Source organism: Myotis yumanensis, unplaced genomic scaffold (genome assembly GCF_028538775.1).
Source record: "Myotis yumanensis isolate MYYU_CA2020_CCGP unplaced genomic scaffold, mMyoYum1.0.hap1 SCAF_2, whole genome shotgun sequence".
NCBI classification, from domain to species: domain Eukaryota; kingdom Metazoa; phylum Chordata; class Mammalia; order Chiroptera; family Vespertilionidae; genus Myotis; species Myotis yumanensis.
In genome coordinates, this window is record NW_027223753.1 from 207436993 (window position 1) to 207464705 (window position 27713).

Consider the following 27713-nt stretch of genomic DNA (forward strand, 5'->3'; position numbering starts at 1 on the left):
CTGTGGTTAAAATAACGACGACAGGCATGATGTAGGTATGGGTCACCAAGGAGGGCAGGTTCCCACACTAGCACTCAGGCCTCCCAGCCTGCACTGCACAGCTGTTCCCACACGTGACCAAGGGGTCATCTCAAAGGTCACCTCAATCTAGAAGGGCCTGCATCAACTAACTGTAAAATCCACAGGACCCTATCTGGGAAAGCTGGCTTCATGACCTCAGCCTCTCCCAGAGGAGTTAGTTTCAGGACACAATACACTGGGAGTGAAGACAGGCCCAATTCCTAAATGGCTTCAGCACATTCCTTGGTGGGGTCCCAAATATCAAAGGAGACTCCAAGCCTCACACCACCTTCACATGGCTGGGCACCCCACAGGGAAGGGTGAGCTCACCTCTTAAGGTGAGGGGCTGTGGAGGCTGAACCACACCTCCAGGCCTTACCCTATTCACCTGCATCGCAAGCATGTTAAATAAACAAGGCATGCGGCCTACCAGCCAGGAGTTTGACGTGCTTGCACGGTAGGAATGAGCTCTGGAAAGAATTCCTTCCCCAAAATAACTGCTTCAGTCAATAAAATTAACTGGGAATAAGGGTCTATCAAGTCTGCATGACTGCATTTTATTATAGGTTTCACAATGATTTTAAAGTTCTTCAAAAACTGGGTAGTATCTACAATTATACTTAGTAGAAAGAATAATTTGACAGCCATTTCTAAGATTTTTTTCAACAGTAAAAACTTTTTCTTTTTTATCAAGTAAACATTACCAGAACCACTAAATTATCTTGTAAATCTGGTGTTTGGCTTTTAGTCACCAGTTTCAAAACTTATGTAACAAAATAGGCAGCAGAAGTACATGGATCTGAAGTCATTAAACCAACACCGTGGGATAGTCTAATAGGAAGCTTAAAAAAAATCACTGATGAAGAGAAACTCCACTTAAAGGTTTCATTTCTAATCATAATAACAACAAAGTAAAATTTAAAAACCCTCTAGATAGCCTTCTACTCTCCCATTTATGGCCTGGTAACAACACAATAAATGAGTGAATAATTTTAAAAATTTTAATCCAGGAAACCCTTGCATTTCACTGAGTACTCATTTTAGGTTCATCTCTTCCTTAAAGAACATAAAGAGCATCTTAGTTAAAAAAACACACACAACTAAAATCTACACAAAATATCTTGTAGAAAGCAATTATCCATTTGGGTAAGAGCCATACTGTGTACACCACAAATTTTCAAGTAAAAAATACTGCACATATACAAACACTTTTAATCTTCATTTTTCCAGCTCTATACTACAGGTCAGAAGGATATACCAACTCATTGGGAAATGAAGTTATGACACTAAGCATGAGAAAAACCTGTGGGCCATTCCCGACCCAGATTTATCAGTACCTGGTGGGGTGCAGGTTTCCACAGATGAATGCACAAGAATAGACCGTCTTTTCGAAGGCAGAGGCATTTTCCTCTCTTTGTATTTGGCCAAAGCTGCTTGCACAGCTTCAGTATGAACATCTACATAGAAAAAACAGTAAAAACACGTTTTATAATATTGGTTATGAAGTAGCAAAATTATGTCTCATGGTTTTCATTGAGTGTACCTACTCGTGGGTCCCACATGTTGTCCTAGGTTTCTTTAAATAGTCCTTTGTTTGCAGATTTGACTTCAGAACCATATGAATATTTTTCACACTTATAAATGAAAACTAAATAAAAAAGAAATCCCCCAAATTGAAAATAAGATCAAACAAATGAACTTAAATATGTCTCCAGTAGTCAGCATAAACTACTCTAAACGATTTAACCTGCTCCTCTAGAGAAACATACTAAGGACAAAAAGAAGTGCACGACAGCCCTATCCAGTTTGTCTCAGTGGACAGAGCATAGGCCTACGGACCAAAGGGTCCTGGGTTCCATCAGGGCACATACTTCGGTTGCAGGCTCCTTCCCGGCCGTGGTCAGAGTTTGTGCAGGAGGCAACCAATCGATGTGTTTCTGTCTTTCCCTCTCTCTTCCACTCTCTCTAAAAATCAATGGAAAAATATTCTTGGATGAGGATTAAAAAATAATAATAATTAAAAAAGAAGTACATGAGACCACTTTCGTACATTTACATTTTTTTCTCCAACAAGGTGTTTTTAAAATATTTAAGCCCTGGCCAGTTTTGCTTAACAGTTAGAGCATCGGCCCTTGGACCGAAAGATCTCAGGTTCAATTACCAACCAAGAGCATGTACCTTGGTTACAGGTTTGTCCCTGGCCCCTGTTGGGACACGCACAGGAGGCAACCAATTGATGTCTCTCTCTCAGGTTTGTCCCTGGCCCCTGTTGGGACACGTGCAGGAGGCAACCAATGGATGTCTCTCTCTCACATCAAAGTTTCTCTTTCTTCTCTCTCCCCTCCTTTCTTTCCCCTTCACTCTAAAAAGTCAATGGAAAAAATATCCTTGGGTGAGGATTAAAAAAAAATAAAAAGTAGAAAAAAACTTTTAAAACCTTACAATGAAATGGCTGATAACGTGCTAATCAAAAAAGATGAAAATTTCACACCTAGACATACTAAAATAAAATTTACAAACATCAAAGGCAATAAGACAATTCTAAAAGCTTCCAGAGAAAGAGTAAACCATCTTGAAGGTGCTGGGAGCCGGTCCATCCTTGCTGCTTGACACAGTCGCTGCAGGAAAGAAACATCTGCACAGCATATGTTTCAAGGGACCTGGCATATATAGCATATTGTTCTTAATATGTTTGCTCTCTTTAGCGCCATGTGTTTTAACCAAGGTCACCTCTCCAAGAAAGGTTGTTTCCCCAGGTGGGGATCTTTCCCTGAGGTTAGGGAGGGGATACAACCCCTTAATTAAGTGCCAGGCGGGTAGTTAAGCTACATAATCTTTACTCCCTGGAATGGAGATAAGAAACACCCTAACCTTTGTAATAGAAATTGACAGGATTAAAATCGGCTGGTATAAATATGGATGTAACAAGACAATAAACATCAGATCCTGATCAGTTCCTAACCAGAACTCCGACCAGAACTTTGGCTGGAGATCCTGGCTAGAGGTCCTGACTAGGCTGCTGATCAACTGAAGGCTGTCTTGGTGTCATTCCTTCTTCGCCGACTCCGTCCACACCTTTGGGGACCCCTGGACCCGCTAGGATTGGACCCCAGCATGAAGGATCAAAAAATAGAGGGACATTACTCTTGTAGAAGAAGGTGCTTGAGGGAGAGAAGGTACTTGCAAATCCAGGAGCCCATACAATAGATACAGAAGACTGTGAGCACACACTTTAAACTTGATTAGTATCTTAGAAACAAACAAAAACAGGTAAAATAACCCAGAACTAAAAATCTAGACAATATCAACACAACAGAGGTATAAACCAACAGATCCAAGAAACTCAACAAAGCACAATAAACATAAAGAAAACTACACCAAGACACATCATAATCAAATCACTCAAAATCAGTGATAAATAAAAAAATACTAAAAGTTCCAGAGGAAGAAAGACACATTACATACATGGGATCAAAAACAGGAACAAACTTGGAGAACTAACACTACTGACTTCAACAATTATTATTAAGTTATAATCATTAAGAAATTGGTTTTCCATAAAGATGGACCAATACATCCATAAACAGAACAGAGTCCAGAAAGAGAGCCACCCGGGCATGTGTGACTGCTCTTAGACAAAGAACAAACACTATATGTTCCATGCAAAAAATAAGCTTTGATCCATACCTTGAACTCATATGAATATTAACTAAAATATAGATTATAGGCCTAAAGGTAAAACATTAAACCGATAAAACTTCTAGGAGAAAACAGGTGAGAATCTTTATGACCCTGGATTAGGCAAAGATGTCTTAGATATAAAAACAAAAGCACTATCCACTTAAAAGAATTAATAAGTTAAACTTCATTAAAATTAAAAACTTTTGCTCTTCAAAAGCCACTTTAAGAGAATGCAAAGATAAGACAAAGCTTAGAAGAAAATATTGGCCAACCATATTTATGATAAAGGTCTTATATTCAAGTAAATAAAGAATCAGAACTAGAATAAAGTTCACAAGGGCAGAAAACAGTTTATTAACATTAACAGTTACATGGAACTGGATAGTGGGGAGAATGGGGGTAGGGAAATAAGGAAGACAGGAAGGGCAACGAGACCCTTTATGTGATCCCATTCATGGACTACGTACATGCATGTGCATATATTTGACTCCAGGGCTGAAGATGGTATTCAGTGAAATCCTGAGAGTGGTTGTCTTGGGATTCAGAGACTTCAGGTGATTTTTATTATTGTCTTTACACTAGGTGTAATAACTTTATACTACATGTAATATATATATACTAGAGGTCTGGTGCATGAAATTTGTGCACGGGTAGGGTCCCTAGGCCTGGCCGGCGATCAGGGCCGATCTGTGGGGCGACTGGCAGGGCGACTGGGGGGACCCCACTGGCACCCGCCTTGGCCGGCCTGGGGTCTGCGGGCTGGGGGCAGTTCCTGCATTGAGCATCTGCCCCCTGGTGGTCAGTGCGCAACATAGTGACCAGTCGTTCTGCTGGTTGTGCTGCTGTTCGGTCAATTGCATGTTAGGCTTTTATTATATAGGACTAGAGGCCCGGTGCACAAAAATTTGTGCACTCGGGGGGGGGGGGGGGGGTCCCTCAGCCCGGCCTGTGTCCTCTCGCAGTCTGGGACCCCTCGGGAGATAACGACCTGCTGGCTTAGGCCTGCTCCCAGGTGGCAGAGGGCAGGCCCAATCCCTAGGTGCAGCCCCTGATCAGGCTCAGAGCAGGGCCGATTGGGGAATTGGGGCGCCGCCCCCTGTCATGCACAGAGCAGGGCGGATTGGGAGGTTGCGATGCCACCCTCAGTCACGCTCAGGGTAGGGCTGATTGGGGGGTTGGAGCACCGCCCCCTATCACACTCAAGGCAGGGTCGATGTGGAGCTTGCGGCGCCACCCCCTGTGACGCACAGAGCAGGGCCAATCAGGGGGTTGGGGCACTGCCACCCCCCCCCCTCCCCCGTCACGCACAGAGCAGCGCCCATCAAGGGGTTGGGGAGCTCCCCCGTCACGCACAGAGTAGGGCCGATAGGGGAGTTAGGGCACCGCCCCCTGTCACACACAGAGCAGGGCGGATCAGGGGGTTGGGGCGCCACCACTGTCACACTCAGGGCAGGGCCGATGGGGAGGTTATGGCTCTACCCTGTCACAGACAGAGCAGGGCCCATGGGGGGGGGGGGGGGAGTTGGGGCACCACCCCCTGTCACACACAGAGCAGGGGCGATCAGGGGGTTGGGCGCTGCACCCTGTCATGCTGATCTGGTGCCAGGAGACCTCTCGGCTCTGCTGATCCAGGTGCTGGGAGGCATATTACCCTTTTACTATATAGGATAGAGGCCTGGGGGCCGGCTGGTTTGCCCTGAAGGGTGTCCTGGATCAGGGTGGGGGTCCCCACTGGGGTGCCTGGCCAGCCTGGATGAGGGGATGATGGCTGTTTGCAGCTGGTCACACACCCTTCAGGGTGGGGGTCCCCACTGGGGTGCCTGGCCAGTCTGGGTGAGGGGCTGAGGGCTGCTTTCAGGATGGCGGTTTTGACTGAAGCTCCCAAACACTCCTTTTTTCTTTTTTTTTTTTTCTTCTGGGCCAGCTTTAGCTCTGGCTCTAGCTCTGAGGCTTCCGCTGCTGGTTTGATTGCCGTTCTATAATCGAAACAATGTATAACTTCAGCTCTGAGATCCCAGCCGGGCTATATTTTTTACAAAGTTTCAAACTGCCAGCTCAGAGGCCTGCAAGGCAGGCGGGGAACATTGGAGTCTGCAGTCACTGGAGCAAGCAAGCCTCATGTTCGCTTCCAGTTGCCTGGCTGCCGGCCGCCATCTTGGCTGACAGTTAATTTGCATAAGGATATGCTGATTAGCCAATGGGAAGGGTAGCGGTCGTACGCCAATTACCATTTTTCTCTTTTATTAGTGTAGATTATAAGAAAAGAACAAAGTTTTTTTATATTAAATTGGTAAGAAATTATCTGATTAAAAATTTCTCAAATTCCTTCATCAAACATCCTATTGATATAACATTTAAAATGTTAATGATCTTTCTAGATATTCTTAAAACAAAATGGCCATTTAAAATTTTTTTTAATTTTATTTTTCATATAATTTACATGCAATATTATTTTGTAATAGTTTCAGGGGTACAGCTAGACAATTATAAACATTACAAAGTGTTCCCATGGAATTTTCCAGTACCTGTATGATACCATACATAGTGCCATAGTTACTATAATCCCTGTGCTGTACTTTACATCCCTATGACTATTTGGATTCTACCACTTTGTACTTCTTAATCCCTTCATCTTTTACACCCAGTCCCCCAATACCTCCATCCCCCGGCAACTATCAGTCTGCTCTCTGTGTCCATGAGTATGTTTTGATTTTGTCTGTTCTTTAGATTCCACATATAAGTGAAATCACATGGTATTTGTCTTTCCCTGACTGACTTATTTCACTTAGCATAATACCCTCTACGTCCATCCATGCTGTTGCAAAAGACAAGATTTCATTTTTTTTATGGCTGAGTAATAATATATACCACTTCTTTATCCACTCATTTACTGATGGGCACTTGGGGGTTGCTTCCATAACTTGGCTATTGTAAATAACACTGCAATAAACACAGGGATGCATATATTCTGCTGAATTAGTGTTTTGGGTTTCTTCAGATACATACCCAGAAGTAGAATCACTGGATCATAAGGTAGTTCTATTTTTAATTTTTTTGCATTTCCACCAACAGTGCACAACAGTGCCATTTTCTCCATATCCTTGCCAACACTTGCAGTTTGTGGATTTATTGATGATAGGCATTCTGACAGGTGTGAGGTGATATCTCGTTGTAATTTTAATTTGTATTTCTCTGATGACTAGTGCTGTTGAGCATCTTTTCATATGTCATAGGTCTATCATTCAAGTGAAAATAATTTCTTCAGCAGACATTTTTAGTAAGAAAGAAATAACCGAGACAACCAAGATGGTGGCATAGGTAAACACCTGAATTTGCTGCTGCACACAACCACATTAAAACTACAACTAAAAGACAAAACGAATATCATCCAGAACCATGGGAAGGCTGGCTGAGTAGAAATTCTACAACTAGAAGGAAAGAGAAAAGTGCATTGAGTCCGGTAGGAGGTGCAGAGGTGTGGAAGTGTGGAGGTACGAAGGAGCGAGCAAAAGGGGCTGGCAGCTGGGTATGCTGTTGTCTTTTTCAATCAGGAGGGAGATACAAGCTCCCGACTGCTCTGACCTCCAGTTACGGGTGAGAATTTGGGGACCCAGACTCATACAGAGAGAAACTGGACTGTCTGGCATTGGGCCAGAACGTGAGGGCAGCTTTCTCGCAGAGGTGCTTGCAGCGGTCATTGTTCTGCACGGGGCTGCGGGGCATGGACCCCGGGACCTCTCCAAGGCAGAGCAGACTGGCAGCCATTGCGGTTTGCTCCGCCCTGGTGATTCCCTGAGATCCCGCCCCACCCAATTTACAACCCCACCCAAGCTGTGCACAGAGGCTTTTGCATATGAATGGCCTGGCCTTTCTCCACCTAAAAACCTGGGCAGACTCAGTGAGCGCCAAAGCCCCACTGAAGCAAGTCTTGCCCCAGAAGGGTGTCTCCAGCACAGAAGTTCTCCCACTGCAGACACAGCCGATTCTCACAGACAATTGGCCTGGAGGTCAATTCCTCCCAGTGATACCTACAACAATCAAGGCTTAACTACAACAAGACTGTGCACAAAGCTCACAAAGGGGTGCACCAAAAGTGTCCACCTCAGGTAACTGGGGAGGCTGAGCCACTGGGCCTTGTAAGACACCTAGCACACAAAGCCACTCTATCAACACAGGAAAGCAGCCAAAATGCAGAGACAAAGAAACAGGTCACAAATGACAGAAATGGAGGAAAGCAAACTACTGGATATAGAGTTCAAAACCACGGTTATAAGGTTACTCAAGAATCTTCTAGAAACCTCTGAGAAATTTAGTGAGACCCTCAAGGATAGAAAAAGGACCAATTAGAAATTAAGCATACACTGACTGAAATAAAGAATAATATACAGAGATCCAACAGCAGACTAGAAGATCCCAAGAATCAAGTCAAAGATTTGAAATACGAAGAAGCAAAAAATACCCAACCGGAAAAGCAAAAAGAAAAAAGAATACAAAAATATGAAGATAGCGCAAGGAGCCTCTGGGACAACTTCAAGCGTACCAACATCTGAATTATAGGGGTGCCAGAAGAAGAGAGAGAGCAAGATATTGAAAACCTATTTGAAGAAATAATGACAGAAAACTTCCCCTACCTGGTGAAAGAAATAGACTTACAAGTCCAGGAAGCACAGAGAACCCCAAACAAAAGGAATCCAAAGAGGACCACACCAAGACATATCATAATTAAAATGCCAAGGGCAAAAGACAAAGAGAGTATCCTAAAAGCAGCAAGAGAAAAACAGTTAGTTACCTACAAGGGAGTACCCATACGACTGTCAGCTGATTTCTCAACAGAAACTATGCAGGCCAGAAGGGAGTGGCAAGAAATATTCAAAGCGATGAATACCAAGAACCTACAACCAAGATTACTTTATCCAGCAAAGCTATCATTCAGAATTGAAGGTCAGATAAAGAGCTTCACAGATAAGAAAAAGCTAAAGGAGTTCATCACCGCCAAACCAGTATTATATGAAATACTGAAAGGTTAAGAAGAGGAAGAAGAAAAAGGTAAAGATAAAAATTATGAACAACAAATACATATCTATCAACAAGTGAATCTAAAAATCAAGTGAATAAAAAATCTGATGAACAGAGTAAAGTGGTGAATATAATAGAATCAGGGGCATAGAAAGGGAGTGGACTGACAATTCTCAGGGGGAAAGGGGTGTGGGGGGTGTGGGAAGAGACTGGACAAAAATCGTACACCTATGGACGAGGATAGTGGGGGGGCTAAGGGCAGGGGGTGGGGTGGGAACCAGGTGGAGGGGAGCTATTGGGGGGAAAAGAGGAACAACTGTAATAATCTGAACAATAAAGATTTATTTTTAAAAAAAGAAAAGAAAGAAAGAAATAACCCAAAGATTTAGAGTAGAGAGTAGAGGTCTGCTGCCTCTGGTCCCTACCTGACCGGAAACGCTCATCCCGTGAGTTGGTGGGCCGTGGCTTCTGCTGCTTAGGTGCTGCAGCCATGGTTTGTGAGGGCCCAGGGATCCTAGGCTCTGCTTGAAGGGATGCATCCACTCCTGAAACACAATTTTATAGGTATGTCTTGTGTCAACTATTTGCTTTTCCAATTGTGGAAAAGCCCATTTTAAACAGCACACACTATACCAAAAACAATTATTTGAGCACATGCACCCTGTGCTGGCCCTCGCACCCCAAAGACCAAGTCAGGAGATCAAGGGGAAACCATGAATGCCCACTTCCAGCTCTTTCCTCACAGCAGCCAGCCCAGGCTTGTGTCGTCAACCCCCATTCGCAAGAAAGATGACCACCACCCAGCCCAATCCTGAGCCCCGTAAACACCACACATGCAGCTGCTCAGGCAGACTCTCTAGAGAACGTCCTTTGAAAGGGTATTTCTGCACCATAAACATTTCCTGAATCTGAAATGACCTGAGTCAGTTTTCCTGATACTGTCCATGGTATCAGTACACTCAGTGAGAAACAGCCCACTAAATAATCATGAGAGTGTCACCAGTCATCCTTTGACACAGGCAGAAAATAAGTGGATTGGTGGAGAAAGAGAAGAGAGAGGCACAGATGACAATGATAACAGCAGACCACAGTGCTCAGACTCAGGCCCAACTGCCTCAGCCCATGACACCTGCTCAAAGTCTCCACACCCAACTTGCTGATGGCTCTCTACACTCATAGCCAGGCCCACAGCTCTCATGTCCACCGTCCCTGACTACACTGGTCCTCAGGAAACCATGTGATGAGTAAAGGAATGGGGTACAAGTGTGAAAGGTCATTAAACAAAACCCCTGGCGCCAAAACCGGTTTGGCTCAGTGGATAGAGCGTCGGCTTGCGGACTGAAAGGTCCCAGGTTCGATTCCGGTCAAGGGCATGTACCTGGGTTGCAGGCACATCCCCAGTAGGAGATGTGCAGGAGGCAGCTGATCGATGTTTCTCTCTCATCGATGTTTCTAACTCTCTATCTCTCTCCCTTCCTCTCTGTAAAAAATCAATAAAATATATTTTTAAAAAAATAAAAAAATTAAAAAAATAAAAAATAAAAATAAAAAACAAAAACCCCTGGTGTTGTCTGAGTCCTCATTTGCTGACATTTGAGAAGAGCACAAAGAAAAGACTTCAATTGTGCATCATCAAAATAATCGGCTTAATTTAGCCTTTCGTTCAAAATGTCTCATAAAAATAGCCAGCAGGATTTCAGTCCTACTGGCGCCTCCAGTCCTTATTGCTCCTGGAAAAGAGGCAGCCTATCCCTGCCTTGTACCCTGGTAGTCAGTGACTGCCCAACAGACACATTGTAGCAGGAGTGATGTTTTATGACTTCCGAGGCCAGTCATGAAAAGCGACACAGCCGCTACCTGTGTCAACGTGTCCTCTCAGTGACAACACAGAAGAGGACACGAGAGAACAGAGGGGGACAGAAGGGGATAGAGGCAGCACAGAAGCCCTGTGCTTGGTCCCTTGACTCTCCCAGCACTGATACCACAGCTGTGACTGGGGAGCCCCCCAATATATAGACTCTGGCTCTGTGGATAGGATGCAGCTGCCCTCCAGCCCAGCCAAACTGCAGATGTGAGCAGAAAGAGGCTGTCACTGTTGGTTTCAAGTCTTACATTTTGGGGTGTCAGTTATTAGTGCTAGAGAATGGGAACCCCTCTGGAAATCAATGTTCAGCTCTTCAGAATTTGACCAGCCATGTACACACACATACGTATACATGTGCATCCATAGCAATACTAACCAGTATTGCTACTGGCTTTGTTTCTTGTGGTTGAATAAAATTACTTTACGTTCATATTGGAGTTGAGAATGCACAGAACTTTATGTGCTGTGGATTATAAACAGGTGTGTTGGAAACTGATGTACATGCAAATGGACATCCATAGACTTACATTCCAAATTATGGGCACTCTGATTCTTTCAAATAGATTCATTTATTCAACAAAGATACAAAACCCATTGAGAAATTAATGGATAACAGAGTAGGTATATTTTTTATTTTAACGATATCAAGAGGTAACTTTCCAATAAGATTACAGCAATTCGCACTCTCACAAGCAACGTATGAAAGTATCATTTCCCCACATCCTTGTTAGCAATGGATGCTATAAAAAGTTTTAGAATTGTGCCAAGCCGATAGAAAAATTGTTCACTTTAATTTTCATTTCCCTATCTACTGCTGAAGTTGAACATAATGCTTATTTCCTCTGATCTGAATTTCTATTCATTTCACCCAGCTAATAAGCCCCTCAAAAGAACTGTAGGAAGCCCTGGTCTACTGGGGACACTGCCCTGCACTGAGCTGGTGGTAGGGAGCTCAGTCATTTTGAAATATTTTCATTTCTAGGGAACCAATTATACCAGTTTTTCTTTTCCTTCCCAACATGTAGGTCTCCTATATTGTAACCTCCACTCAAAGGTTATTGAAATGTTCTCCTGAATTTTATAGTATCTCATAATTACAAACATATTTAGAGTGGTAGTCCTTCTGAAGTCTATGTTCACTAAAAATGGAGAAGAAGAGGATCCCAGCTCTGTTGCCTCCACACTTTGAATGCTCCTGAGTCATTGCTAGACACCTTTCTGTTTCACTGATTTTCTTGTACCCCCTGCATCAACACCCTTCTTTTGTAAGAACCAAGTGTACACAGTCAGGTTTAGCATCTTGAGGGCCAGTTCTTTCTCTCTGTATTCTTTTTCAGAAATGTATTGGCTACTCTCGGAACTTTCCTCTTTCAAATGGGTTATTATTTCCAATCAAGTTTGTTTGTTTTGGCCCTGGTGAGGTCGGGACGGCCCCGGTGAGGTTGAAACGGCCCCCGTGAGGTAGGGACGGCCCCGGTGAGGTTGAAACGGCCCTGGTGAGGCTCAGACGGCCCTGGTGAGGTTGAGACTACTCCAGTGAGGTTGGGACAAATAAAGGGGACCAGTATGGACTGATGAACACGGGTAGATACAGAAGCAGAGCAACATTGAACAGAATGTTAAACTACAGTGGGAAGCCTGGGGAGGGTTGGTGGGGGGGGATTAAGAGACCAACTGAAGGACTTATATGCATGCATATAAGATTAACCAATGGACACAAGACATGGGGCGGGGGGGGGGGGGGCGGGGGGGTAGGGGCAGGGGGAATGTCAAGGGGCGGAAAAAAGGAGACATATGTAATACTCTTTGTAATATTTTAAGAAATAAAAATTATTAAAATATTTTAAAAAAAAAAGTTTGTTTGTTTTTTTAATCTTTATTGTTCAAATTATTACAGATGTTCCTCTTTTTTCCCCCCATAGTTCCCCTTCACCCGGTTTCCCACCCCAATCCATGCCCTAACCGCCACCACCCCCACTGTCCTCATCCATAGGTGTATGATTTTTGTCTCCAATAAAGCTTTAAGGGGCCTGAGGGGCGGGGTGGGGCAGGGTGGAATCAGCTCCTGGTATTCAGACTGGCCTACATTATGTTCACACATTAATTTGGAAACTGCCTGTTGTATAATATTACATTTTTCCATTTAGGACATTGATGTTTCTTCTATTTTAGTGTCTTGGTTATTTCTTTCAAATAAATTTTATTACCCCAATATAGGTTCTGTGGCTTCCTTGATAAATGTATTAATAAGCAATTAAAGTTCATTGCCATTATAAATGTGTGTTTTTTTTATTAGCAGAAATCCTGCAGAGAAAAGCTATAGATTCTTGCATATCTGCCTTATATCAAATCCAAATCTCTTACTAATTTTAATAGTTAATAAGCAGTCACCTGAGTTTTCAAGGTATAAAATAACACCATCTATAACTGAAGATGTTTATCCTGTTTTGTTTCCCATTGCACCACACTGGCAGTGGCCACTAAACAAAGTGGCCTAAGAATGGGCACAGCGAGCATTCCTGTCTCACCCTGCATGGGATGGAAACGCTGCAGTATGTGATCACCCAGTGTGAAGGCAGCTGTCGATGTTTGCAAATGGGCTGTCAAATGTTTCCATCATTTCCTTAAATTCCAATTTTACTGAGAGGTTGTTTTGGTTTTATTTTGGAGGAATGAGTGTCAAAATATAAAGAGACTCCTCACTATTCTTTTTGTTGCTGACTGTAAAATATATCATACTGATATAGCTGTCATAAAGCATGTTTTCAATTTAAGAATTATTATAAGAAAACAATCAATATAACAACCGTATTGGTTAAGGGTGGAGGTGGGGGGACTATGGGGGGATAAGGACACATATGTAATATCTTAATCAATAAAGAAAGAAAGAAAATTTAGTCAAGAAGCCTGAAATAAAGATTTAAAACAAAAGACAAAAAGAAATAAACACTCAAGTGCCTCAGGAAACCCTGCAGTCTCACTCCACAATGAAGCAGCATGCTGACTTCAATGAAAACTACTTCCTTGTCTTTCTTTTTTTATTTATTTATTTATTTATTTATTTATTATTTTTTTTTTATTCCTTGTCTTTCTTTACCAACTACTTAAAGGTTCCAAACTAGTGCAGTTTGGCATGTTTTTAACTTCTACTGCCTATTTTCCTTTGCAGTTGTTTCTTTTAACCCCCACTCCCCAATATGTTTATGGGCTTCATCCTTGCTGATATATGTAGGTCTTCAGCTTTCCCCTATATGAATTCTGTTGGTTAGTATTGGAGTTATTGGCAGTTGAAGGATACAACATACACTCTTGTGCACAGGCAAACACAAGTGCAAACATTCAAAGTTTCTCGAGGGCACTTGTGTACCTGAAGGAGAATTGCTGATTACCAATGACTTCTTCAACTTTACCAGGTAACACCAGCTGTCCATACTCCCACCATCTGAAACCTCTCCAACAATCGGATGTAGGTTAGGCTTTAATCGGCATTTCTGATTATTCCTGAGGTTGAGCCTCTTTCGTTTACTCGCTGACCATTAGGGTTCCCTTACAAAATGCTTACTCAAGTCTTCAGCCCATTTTTCTACTGGGCTCCTTCTATTTAAATTATGTTGGATAACTTTCTGGTTACTTTTAAATTAATTAAAATTAAATTAAAAATTCAGTCTCCCACTACTAGCCATATTTCACACTTCTCAGAGTTCTATGTGGCTAGTATTCAGTACAGTGGACACTATAGTCTCAGAACACTTCCATTATCCCAGAAAGTTCTTTCGGACAATGCTGCTTTTAGTTATTTGTGTCACACTTCTCTTCTTCCATTCAGTGGCTTTCTATAATCTCTTCATGGTAACTTTTGATAAAATAAAATTCTTAATTTTAACAGAGTCCAATTTACTAATATTTTACTTTATGGTTGCAGCTTTTTGGTAGTTTTAGTGGCTTAAGAAATCCTTCCAGCCCTAACCGGTTTGGCTCAGTGGATAGAGCGTCGGCCTGCGGACTGTAGGGTCCCAGGTTCGATTCCGGTCAAGGGCATGTACCTTGGTTGCGGGCACATCCCCAGTAGGGGGTGTGCAGGAGGCAGCTGATCGATGTTTCTAACTCTCTATCCCTCTCCCTACCTCTCTGTAAAGAAATCAATAAAATATAAAATAAAAATAAAAAAATAAAAAAGAAATCCTTCCAATCTCGAGATGGTGACAATTTCCTCTATGATCTCCTAGAAGTGCTATAGTATTTGCCTTTCACGTTTAGACCTGTCATAAACTGGAACTGATTTTTGTATCCAATGTTGTGTGTCTCACACATGCTAAGAAACTGAGCCAGCATCATGACCTGCAATGCTGCCTTTACCATAAACCTGGTCCGCCACATGCAAATCTGTGCCTGGGCTCCATGTTCTGCTCTGTTCATCCAGCTGTCCACTTTTGTACCAAGTCATGCTCTCTTACTGATGAATGAATGCTTACATTCATTCTTCATACCCTGGTAGGGTAAATCTTCCCACCTCATTCTTCTCTTTTAAGCATATTTTGAATCTCTTGGCCCTTTAAATCTGTATATAAATTTTAGAATTAGCTTGTTAAACTACATACACACACAAAAATCTGAATTGATGAATGTGCTGACTCTACAGGTCAATCTCAGGTGGGAAGAACTGACATCTTTACAATATTTGTTTCAAACCTAAGTAAGAAAATGTTCCTTACTATAATCATAAAAATAATCGTGCTATGTATTCATGAAAATAAAATAAATCTTACTTTGGAATGAGATCTATATCAAACCAGAGCTGTAAGTTATAATCTATGCCTTTGGATTTTATTATTTAATATTAGACACATTATTCGCCCAGTCCTATTTAATAGGAAACACAGGAAAAATAAGAAACATACCAATATTAAGTTCTAAAATCAACTTTTATGAGACAATATAATTGATATAAACACTTGAGTGTATTGAGCTTACCTTGAATAAGTGGTATGTAACGTGCAAGCAGCTTTGCCCTTTTCTTTTCATATCCTTTCTGAGTGATGTCACCTAAAACAATGATGAAAAAGAATTACATTTCTTCTAAAGTTCCAAAATGTTGTAATTAAAGATTAATTCATAATGGAAAAACTGGAAACACTAATGTCCTTCAACTGGTGACTGGATAAACAAACCATGACACACCCACACAATGAAATACTATTTAGCAATAAAAAGGAACAAACTATTCATACACAGAATAATTTAGATAGATCTTACATGCATATTGCTAAGTGAAAGAAGACAGGCTCAAAATACCACTTACATGACATTCTGGAAAAGATAAAACTATAAGACAGAGAACAGACAGTGGGATTGCCAGGGGATGGGAGTGAAGGAAGGGCTGACTACAAAGGAGGACTAGAGAATTTTGGGGGATAATGAAGCTGTTCTGTTTTCTACTTACAAAGAAAAAGTTTACTGTAAAACAGTAGCCAATAAGCAGTCTCATACATCTCATATTTACCATCTCTTAATTGCATCATTTCTCTTGTGTCTGATTTAATCTCATGCTGTTTCGTATAGAACAGGCTGTACAGGCTTGTAGCCTAGGAGCAATAAGCGGTACCACACAGCCTAGGTGTGGTAGGGTATACCATCTAGGCATGTGTAAGCACACTCTGTGATGATCTCATAAGGACAAAATCACATGAAACATTTATCAGAATGGGTCCCCGTTGTTAAGCAGTGCATGACTGTAATAAGCTATTAGAAAAGGGACCTGAATCCAAGTTTCCTGGCAAACAGCAGAGCCAAGTTCCCTAATACACCACAGAACTGCGGTAATCCTGACCCAACATCCATAGCTCCCAGGCACCTGGGGGACTCTGAAAAAACACCAGGGCCCACCCTCACAACTAGCTTCTCTGGTGGTCTGAGTGATAACAGCTATTTTTATTAGTCCCCTAGGTCGGCGATTTTCAACTAGTATGCGCAATAGTTGTTTTTAAATGCAATACCTGACTCATAAGGGCACTGACCTCTTTTCCCTTAGATTGTCAAATTTTAAAAAATGACAATAGCTAACACAACAATAGCCATCCAGTATGAACGAATCAAAATTACTCCTTTTTCCCTAGCCTGTGTGGCTCAGTTAGTTGGGCGTCATCCTGCACAGCGAAAGGTTGCCAGTTAGATTCCCAAGTCAGGGCATATGCTCAGGTTGCTGGCTCAATCCCTGGTAGGGAGCATTCGGAAGGCAACTGATTCCGTTTTGCTTTCACATCTCTATGTTTCTCTCTCCCTCTCCCTTCCTCACTTCAAAAACAATTTTTTATTACTTTATATCTTTCTTTTGTCAGATTGGCAAAAAATGTATTTTTTGGTGTGCTGCAGGATTTTAATAAGTAATGTATGTGTGCCATGAGATGAAAAAGGTTGAAAATCACTGCTCTAAGTAGGGATACAATGTGTGGCCTCAGGTTGACCTCCACTGTCACAAACCAAGCTCACTCGGAATTACAAATGTAAAATCCCAAATACAAAATCCCAAATCCTCCATATCCATGGGTTCCACATCCGCAGATTCAACCAACAGCTAATCGAAAATATTCAAAAAAGTTATGTGGTTGCTACTGTGCACTATGTAGTTAGGTCTATGATGGTTGCATCTATATTAACTATGTATACTTTTTTACCTTGTCATTATTCCCGAAATAATACAGTATAAAAAGTATTTACACAGCATTTACATGTTATTAGGTATTATAAGTAATCTAGAGATGACTGCAAGTATATGGGAGAATGTGTGTAGGTTATATACAAACACTGCACCATTTTATAAAAGGGACTTGAGCATCTGCGGACTTTGGTATATCAAGGGAACCAGTACCCCACAAATACCAAAGGAGAACTGTAAATATCACCAAAAGCCCCAAACCCATCAACATAATTTCCAAAACCTACTCTTGAAAGCTCAAGAACTCCTCAAGGTCACAGAAACAAGGGCAGGCAGTGAACACTACTAGTATATGTAATAGCAAATAATGGGAGAAAACCTTTGAAGAAGAAGAAGGGGAAGAGGAAGAAGGAGAAGAATGAGGAGAGAGGAGGAGGGAGGAGGAGAGAGGAGGAGGGAGGAGGAGGGAGGAGGAGGGAGGAGGAGGGAGGAGGAAGGAAGAGGAGGAGGAGAAGGAGGAGGGGGAAAGGGAAGGGGAGGGGAGGGGAGAAGAGGGGAGGGGAGGGAAGGGAAGAAGGAAGAAAGAAATAAAGATGCTGGCATACCTAATTGCTACAGAATACTGTTGGCCTGTAAAAAATACCATTATTGTCCAGCATATGCCCGGGTTACGGGCTCAATCCCCAGTAGGGGGCATGCAGGAGACAGCCGATCAATGATTCTCATCATTGATGTTTCTATATCTCACTCTCACTCTCCCTGCCTCTCTGAAATCAATAAAGAATAGATTTTTTTTTAAATACCGTTATTGCCCTGGCCAGTGTGACTCAGTGGTAGAGTGTGGGCCTGCGCACCAAAGGGTCTCTGGTTCGTTCCCCGCCCAGTAGGTATTGGTTTGTGTAGGAGGCAACCAATCAATGTGTCTCTCTCACATTGATCTCTCTCTCTCTCTCTCTCTCCCTCTCCCTCTCCTTCTCTCTCCCTTCCACTCTCTATAAAAATCAATGGAAAAATGTGTGAAGAGTAACAATAACAAAAAAATACCATTATTTGAGGGGCAGGGATGTGGGTATCACATGGATTAATGATATCCCACTGAGAAAAACAGGAAGTTGAAAAACAATGCATATACAAAATGATCTAACTGGTAAAAATAAACAAAACTATATTTACACACATGTAGGTGTGTATATCTATGTGTATGCAGAAAATATTCTGGAGAGATGCCCAACAAATCACTAATACTGGTTACCCCAAAGAGTGATTTATTTATCTGGCTTTGGGTAGGTGTGAGACAGATTTCACTTATTTCTTTTTTTTTTTTTTTTTTTAAATATATTTTATTGATTTTTTTACAGAGAGGAAGGGAGAGAGATAGAGAGTTAGAAACATCGATGAGAGAGAAACACCGATCAGCTGCCTCCTGCACATCTCCTACTGGGGAAGTGCCCGCAACCCAGGCACATGCCCTTGACCGGAATCGAACCTGGGACCCCTCAGTCCGCAGGCCGACGCTCTATCCACTGAGCCAAACCGGTTTCGGCAGATTTCACTTATTTCAAATACTTTTAAACTCTTTAAAATTTTTAGCACAATAAGCATATAATCCTTTGTAATTAATAAAAATGGAAGATGGTTGGATAATGTACTATGGTTATATAAGATGGTATTGCAAAAAAAAACTAAATAAATTCTATGTACTATTTTTGCAACTGTGAGACTAAAATTATTCTAAATTAAAAGTTGAGCCCTAACCGGTTTGGCTCAGTGGATAGAGCGTCGGCTTGCGGACTCAAGGGTCCCGGGTTTGATTCCGGTCAAGGGCATGTACCTTGGTTGTGGGCACATCCCCAGTCAGGAGTGTGCAGGAGGCAGCTGATCGATGTTTCTCTCTCATCAATGTTTCTAACTCTCTATCCCTCTCCCTTCCTCTCTGTAAAAAATCAATACAATATATATTTTTTTAAAAAGCTGATTTTCACTGTCTTTACCACATAATAATAAAAAAAAAGTTTAAAAGTTGAATATATAGGAGAGACTATATAAAACTGGCTTTATTCCTTTTTTATACGTTTGATAAAATTTGTCAGTGATATCATCTGGGCTTACAGATTTTCCAGAAGGTTGGTGTTTTTTTCTTGTGTTTTACTTTTTTAAAAAATATATATTTTATTGATTTTTACAGAGAGGAAGGGAGATGGATAGAGAGTCAGAAACATCAATGAGAGAGAAACATCGACCAGCTGCCTCCTGCACACCCCCCACTGGGGAAGCGCCAGCAACCAAGGTACATGCCCCCCGACCGGAATCGAACCTGGGATCCTTCAGTCCACAGGCTGACACTCTATCCATCGAGCCAAACCAGTCAGGGCATGTGTTTTACTTTTTTAAATTAAAACTTTATTTTTTTAAGAGAGGTTTAAGGTTCACAGCAAAATTGAGGGCAAGGTACAGAGAGTTCCCATATATATCCCTTACCCCCAAATATGCATAGTCTCCCCCATTATCAACATTCCCCACTAGAATAGTACATTTGTTATAATTGATAAACTACATTGACACATCATGATTATCCAGTCCATACGGTTCACTCTTGGTGTTATACATTCTATAAGTTTGGACAGATATATAATAACACGTATTTATCATTATAATATCACAATTTGTGCTAAGGTACAAGCAGTTTTACCAATCTTTGCTTTTGCACCATCAATATAAACACAGGGAAAACAGAAATGACATCTTAGAATTATTTTTGAAAATAGTTTTCTCTCACAGGCCCCAGAAAGGATCTCAGAGACCCCTAGAGGTTTGTGAACCACAGTTTGTGAACCACTGGCAGATTATGTCTGGAAAGAAACACAAGAAATAAATACTGGAGGCCACTGCCTCTGCATAGAGGCCAGGGGTAAGAGGGAGACTCACTGTACCCTATTTTTCCTTAGAAATGTTTCGTTTCTCTGCAATGTGTATCTGCAATACTTTTTTAATACAACATTTTGCAAAGCCTTATGATCAATGGAGAAGCAGAGCTAAACCAGACCTTTGACAGCCAAACCATTACCTAACACCCAGCAGGTTTGTAATCATTACTGAATAAATGAATATATTATATAAATAACAAATACAAAAAAAAAGGCAAGAACTCCAAAAGAGGGAGCAAGTTCGGTGAGAAATTTCAAGAAAGTAACTACATGAGAGATGATGATCAGGAAAGGCTCAAAATAAGAAGGCACTTGGGCTGGGCTTTGACATAGATGAATAGAGTTTAGACTCAAGAACTTTAATTTACCACAAAATATTTAGGAAGCACAGCAAAAGTTTATTGATGTGAAGGCAATGTCAGTCTGTCATTTGGAAAACTAAGAATTATATCACAAATTTTAGAAATTAAAGACATTTCAATAGGAGTAAAAGCTTCGTGAAAGAATCCTTTCCTCTACACCCACACACAGAGCTTTCCCCCTTTTCCTTTGACACTATACAGTCTGGGGCTCCAGTATTATCAGAATGCAGGAAAACAAAAAAACTAAAGTTAAAGCTAGGGAACAGATCTATTAACCAGAATAAAGAAACAGGAGTGGGACAAATGTAGCCTATTGTGTAGGAATTTCCTCTCTAAACCACAGCAGGCCACTAAACCAAAAAACAAATTTTGCACCATTGTCCACATTTTAAAAACAGTTTTGAAGCAATAGCCCCAAGACACTGCACAGTACCAAAATTAGTTGTGGTATATCTAAGGTAATTTGATAGTACAGCCCATTATTTGGGAATTCTTGTTTTTTTCCCTAAAAAGTCAGGTTATACTTCTAATAACCTCATTTTCATCCAAGGACATCCTAATATGCTTCAAAGAGCCACATACGTGAATTCTTCTGAGTGTGTTCATGGCAGGAGGGGTAGGGTCTGGGGAAGAATGGGGTTCTGTGCAGCTTCACCCTTCATCCTCATCTTAATTTGAGGTAGACTCCTAAGTTAAGAAGGAAAGTTAGGGAGCAAGACCACAGCTTTGCTTTTTTTTCTTCAGAATCCATAACAAAAGTCAGCAAACCTGCCCTATGGGTAGAAATCAGTGCATTCTAAGACCAGAACCTTCCCCAATGACAATGGTGATGACAAGAATCCAGTGAGGATGTTGAAGAACAAGGCCACATATGAGTTATAATAAAGGCAGGAACATACTTTCAACTAGTCACTGTTGATGTACAGGTTGAGGGGAAGTAGTGCAGGATTTTCCAGATTGTTCAGGTACCAATCAATCATCAGCTTCCATGTAGGCAGCATTTTGTCTGTTAAGTTTCCTATTCTCTCCAATCTGCCAAGCAGTGTCAACTGTAACTTTTTAAAAAAGTATATTATTGCCCTAACCAGTTTGGCTCAGTGGATAGAGCATCGACCTGCGGACTCAAGGGTCCCAGGTACCATTCCGGTCAAGGGCATGTACCTTGGTTGCAGGCACATCCCCAGTAGGGGGTGTGCAGGAGACAGCTGATCGATGTTTCTAACTCTCTATCCTTCTCCCTTCCTCTCTGTAAAAAATCAATAAAATATATTTTAAAAAAGAATGCTGGTAAATATTCTAGAATGCCTAGGATAGCCCCACCACACACACACAAAAAGTATATTATTATTGATTTCAGAGATGAAGGGAGAGGGAGAGAAAGATAGAAACATCAATGATGAGAATCATGAATCAGCTGCCTCCTGCACACCCGACACTGGGGATTGAGTCCACAACCCAGGCATATGCCTTGACCAGGAATGGAACCATGACCTCCTGGTTCATAGGTCGACACTCAACCACTGAGCCATGCAGGCCTGGCTCGACTCTAACTTTTAAGCAATATCTCATTCAAACAAATGTGAGTACTGTGAAGTTATCTTATTTGACATTACTTTATTCTGAATTAGAAGTTTATCTCCCCCCAAAAAAAATTGGGAGAAGGAGATGGCACAGGACAAAGTGAATCACACTTTTTACTTTTATGTGATCAAAATATTAAAATAATGACAATGAAACTAACTTTCGTTGCTTTAGGACTGTGCTTCATTACTAACACCTTCCTTGAATTATATAAATAAAACCTTACCAGTTTCAAAGAACTTCCACATAAACTATCTGACTAAATCTTTGTAAGAACTATAGGACATCAATATGGCAGGTGTTCACCTCCTTTTACAGATGATCAAATCCAAAATAAGAGATGTTATAATTCAGTGGAGATTCAGGGACACTTACCAGACACTGTGTGAAAATGCCAAAAATCTCCCTAAGTCACAGTCCCTATCGCAAAGCATCTTTAAGTACAATAGAGAGGCCCCATGTCAACAACAATCACAACACAAACTAAAGAAGCCAGCATCAAAGGTGTGGAAGCACCTGGGAGCAAGGCCAAGCATGACTGTATCCAAGTAATCACTGACCTATTTGGGCCAAAAGAAAGGTGGCAGGCCAGTGAAGAGCTGGGACAGAGCCAGGGCTCCTCTCGCCTTGGCTGCAGCTTCACTGGGCTGTCCCTTCCCTTTAACACCTCGTTCACCCCCTTTCTCAGCTTGAGCTACATTTCCAGGTTCCTTTCCACTTATATATACACGTATGTATAAATCATCCACGTATGTCTAAAATGACAAAAGTATAGATTCATTAGACAAGAGGCATTTCTTTCACTTAAGTACTTTGTGTGTGTTCTGTCACACATATTATGAAGTGCTTTGAGGAAAGGATCTAATCTTACCTAACCATCAACTCCTAGAAAGTACTCAAATATACAAACACACACACACACACACACACACACACACACACAAATTTAGAGAATAACGAATACATGGGCACAAAAATTAGGAGCAATCTGCAAAAACATATTTCAAATGCATAAAATCTAAACTGCACTGCCATGATTTTCCCTGATGAAAAGCTGTAACAAGCTCTAGCCTGTTTTGCTCAGTGGATAGAGCATCGCCCTCCGGACTGAAGGATCCCGGGTTCGATTCCTGTCCGGGGCACATACCTTGCTTGCTTGCAGGCTCCTCCCCGGCCCAGGCCCTGGTGCAGGAGGCAACCGATTGGTGTGTTTCTCTCACAATGATGTTTCTCTCTGACTTTCCCTCTCTCTTCCACTCTTGCTAAAAAATCAATAGAAAAATATCCTCAGATGAGGATTAACCAAAAAAAGAAAAGCTATAACAAATTCAAGACAAATCGTTCCTGTCAGAACCATTTCTAACTGGAGTTTTTCAGACTTCCCAAAAGCATCTCATCACCAAGAATTCTCAAATCTACCCATTTCTTACTGCACTTCCAATAAAATAAAATAAAAATGTGTCCCATATCACAGAACTTTTAGAAATTTGCATGTTGAATTCAAAACAATTGCCAGTAGGTAGGTGTTGTATTATCTATGAAACAAAGATAACAATAGCACCTCCCTCCCTAAGGTTGGCAGGACTGAATGAGTTAGTACAAGCCAGTGCGTATTTATTAGATGGTAGTAAGAATTCACTACCCCAACCACCACGAAACATATCACCCCGAAACCTAAAGTAAGAATATTAAGGCTATGAACTTTGACGGATTCTAAAAGCTGAAAATGCACTTAAGTTTCAGAAACAAAGTCAGACATGAGGTGCTCTTCTTCAAGCAACGACATCAAACAGGACATCAGGACACAGGTTTGGGGAGCAATAACCTAGATGGCCAATGCTACCCGCCGCCACTGAAACGGAATCACTCCAGTCTTTTTAACAAGCAAAAAAGCACTATGGAACTTTTTTTAATTTCTGAAAATTCTATTAACGGGGCAACAACCTCGTTATAAGTGCCTCCGTAGAGGGAAATGCCGTTCTAACCCGCTTTCCAGGGGAGGAAACTGAGGCACGCACGCGGAAATGGGCTCCCGGCCGGCGGCAGCTGCCTGGGTACAGCCACGCTCGCGCGTGAAGCCCAGCCCTGCGGCCTCGGGCGGGACCACCACCGCCTGCAGAGCAGTCGCTCCTGTCCGGATTCCCGCGCCAGAGGTCAAACAGCCACCCCGGCAACCCGCCAGGCCCCCAAAGGTGCGAGAAACCGGAGGGGCCCGGGACCCAAAGATCCCGGTGTGAGGGACCAGGCAAGCTCCCCGGGTGACGGCCGGGCGAGGCGGGGGTCCCGGGTGAGGGGCGGGGCGGGGTGTCCGGTGTGAGAAGCATGGCGGGGGTCCCGGGTCGGGGGGGTGAGGGGCAGGGTGTCCGGGTGTGAGAAGCATGGCGGGGGTCCCGGGTCGGGGGGGTGAGGGGCGGGGCAGGGTGTCCGGGTGTGAGAAGCATGGCGGGGGTCCCAGGTCCGGGGTGAGGGGCGGGGCAGGGTGTCCGGGTGTGAGAAGCATGGCGGGGGTCCCAGGTCCGGGGTGAGGGGCGGGGCAGGGTGTCCGGGTGTGAGAAGCATGGCGGGGGTCCCGGGTCGGGGGGTGAGGGGCAGGGTGTCCGGGTGTGAGAAGCATGGCGGGGGTCCCGGGTCGGGGGGGGTGAGGGGCGGGGCAGGGTGTCCGGGTGTGAGAAGCATGGCGGGGGTCCCAGGTCGGGGCAGGGTGTCCGGTGTGAGAAGCATGGCGGGGGTCCCAGGTCCGGGCAGGGTGTCCGGGTGTGAGAAGCATGGCGGGGGTCCCAGGTCCGGGGTGAGGGGCGGGGCAGGGTGTCCGGGTGTGAGAAGCATGGCGGGGGTCCCGGGTCGGGGGTGAGGGGCAGGGTGTCCGGTGTGAGAAGCATGGCGGGGGTCCCAGGTCCGGGCAGGGTGTCCGGGTGTGAGAAGCATGGCGGGGGTCCCGGGTCGGGGGGGTGAGGGGCGGGGCAGGGTGTCCGGTGTGAGAAGCATGGCGGGGGTCCCAGGTCCGGGCAGGGTGTCCGGGTGTGAGAAGCATGGCGGGGGTCCCAGGTCCGGGGTGAGGGGCGGGGCAGGGTGTCCGGGTGTGAGAAGCATGGCGGGGGTCCCGGGTCGGGGGTGAGGGGCAGGGTGTCCGGTGTGAGAAGCATGGCGGGGGGTCCCAGGTCCGGGCAGGGTGTCCGGGTGTGAGAAGCATGGCGGGGGGTCCCGGGTCGGGGGGTGAGGGGCAGGGTGTCCGGGTGTGAGAAGCATGGCGGGGGTCCCGGGTCGGAGGTGAGAGCCGGGCGGAGCCCCACGGCAGGGCCGCTCACCTTCCGACAGCTCCAACTCCAGTTCGGCCAGGCTCTCCCGCACCTCAGCGGGCAGCGGCAGCGGCTGCAGCGGGCACCCGCGGTCGGCCATGGCCCCTCGCCTGCTCCGGACGCGCCCCGCGACTGCCAGGCCGGCTCAAGCCCGGGCGGGTCCGGGATCAGGGTCGGGCCGGGGTCCGAGCGGCGGCGCGGACGGAGGCTACGTCGCTCCCCTCAGCCCAGCGACCCGCATCGGCCCGGAGGGCAACGCGGACAGCAGGGCAGGGGCGCGGCCCGAGCGGCTCCGCACCGCCGCGGGCGCGGGCACGGGCACGGGCACGGGCACGATCGCGGGCAGCACCTCTAGCGCCGCCGCCGCCCCGCGCGCCCCCGACAGCTCAGAGGGACCTACGACGAGTGCGCGTGCGCGACGGGAAGGGCGGGAGGGGAGCGCGCGTGCGCATCGGGTCGCGGGCGGGGCTGGGAGTCCCGGGCCCGCCCAGCAACACCGATGGCTCTCTCCCATTGGCCCCGAGGACGCGGCGAGGTCGCTCCGAGCTCCTATTGGGAGAAGCGGGAGAGCGTTACTCCCGGTAGGCTCTGCGCGGGGTCCGGGTCTCCTTCTGATCTGAATTCTCAATTGAGGCTCTTGGCGCGGGAATCCCCGAAGGGCGAGGCTGCAGTGGCCCCCACACCTGGTCCTGGGGCCAGGGGAGCCTGCCTACCACAGTGTGCCGCACTGCCGGAGCTCCTCTGGTTCCCGGCAGCCTGCTGGGACACCCTGGGCACAATGACCGTCCTGGCGTGGCGTTGCTGCGCGGGTAATCGCGGAGGTGTGGGCCAGGCGTTTTCCTCAGGGTTTGGTGTAGCAGCCTTTGAAGGTATAATACTGACCACAGAGGAGCTAGGGCAGCCATTCAGATCATGAGATGACTTTGGGAAGTGCGAGGACAGTTGACCCATACATATCTACCACAGATCTCGTCCCCAACTTCTCATTGTTTTCCTCCAGACCCTGAGTAGAAAGGCCCACAGGATCCCCAAGAAGCTGGTCCTCGCATACACACGGGATGCGTATCTGCATATGCAAGGGGGGACCCCCTGTTTGGTGGTCATTTCCCCGGTCCCTAACAGAATAATTGGCATTGACATTCTGGGCAGTTAACACTACTCTCACACTGAGTCCCTGACCTGTAGGTTTAGCAATCACAATAGGAAAGACCACCCAGAACCCTTTGAAACTAACCCCATACTTACCAAGATCATAAAACATCACATCCAGACGGCAGAGGATTGGTGCCACTTTTAGGGATCCAACGGATGCAAAGCGGTGGTCCCCAAAATCTAAGTTACCAGCATGACTCCTGCAGAATTTGGAAGGTTCCTGGAAGATAACAGGATAATACTACTGCAAACTAAACTAAGTAGTAGCTCTGGTAACAGCCTCTGTGCTGGATGTGGTCGTTGGCTAATGACTTGATGAGTGTGTTCTTTCCTGTCCCTATCAGAAGATCAGAAATATTTCACATTTAGGTGTAATGAAGATACAGTCTTGCCTGAAGGCTATGTTACTTCTCATAGTCCAAAGACATCAAGACCACTTAGACACCCTGGGTAATGTTTACATTGTTCCATTACATCAACATTATGTAGGTAAACCTTCTCAAAATTCATGTACCGGTTACATCCATCACATTTTTAGGGGTCCAGTAGTCAGTAGTGCCTTTGTGCATCCTTTCCAAAAACAAAAGACAATTATTGCAACTTGCACCTTCAACCATTCAGAAAGCAGGACACTGTTGGGGCTTTAGGTTCTGGAAGCAGCATACTCCACACCTAGAAATACTGCTCTGACCTAAATATTGGGTGATTTGGAAGACTGCAGCTTTGATAAGAGCCCAGAACAGGAAGCTTCTGTAATGGGTAAAAGCTGTGATGCAAGTAGCTCTCCTGCCTGGACTATATGGCCTAGCAGGTGGTATTAGTTATTGGTGGTAGGGAACAATGGAATGTGGAGTTTCTGGCATGTCCCAGTAGGAGATCCAAATGCAGGATCCTGAGGTTCTGCCACGCCACTGGGAGCAGAGAATTATGTACCTTTTTTTGGGGGGTGGGGGTGGAGAGGTATCCTGGTGTGCTACTGTGTTCCAATAGAGAGAGATGGAACACCTGAACTGGAGACACCAAATAACCATGCAGCTAAAACCACCCATTATGAGTGGGTTCTGTCAAACTCACCACATCATAAGGTTGGTTGGGCCCAGCATTAATCCATCATAGGATGGAGGT

General features: G+C 44.3%; 1 protein-coding gene across 7 annotated transcripts in view; it reads right to left on the reverse strand.

The window, feature by feature from the left end:
• The window catches only part of DIP2A (disco interacting protein 2 homolog A), an 83896-nt gene extending 58305 nt beyond the window's left edge, over positions 1-25591 (reverse strand). For 6 of the 7 annotated variants that reach the window (XM_070407021.1, XM_070407018.1, XM_070407016.1 and 3 more), the window contains exons 1-4: positions 25446-25591; positions 15593-15664; positions 9183-9302; positions 1398-1517 (exon numbers count right to left, since the gene is read on the reverse strand). In XM_070407021.1, coding sequence (XP_070263122.1) covers positions 1398-1517; positions 9183-9302; positions 15593-15664; positions 25446-25536 — 403 coding nt within the window. In that variant the 5' untranslated portion in view covers positions 25537-25591. The remainder of the gene's footprint in view (positions 1-1397; positions 1518-9182; positions 9303-15592; positions 15665-25445) is intronic. The other variant, XM_070407020.1, reaches the window with a different exon arrangement.
• Between the last annotated feature and the right edge of the window lie 2122 nt (positions 25592-27713).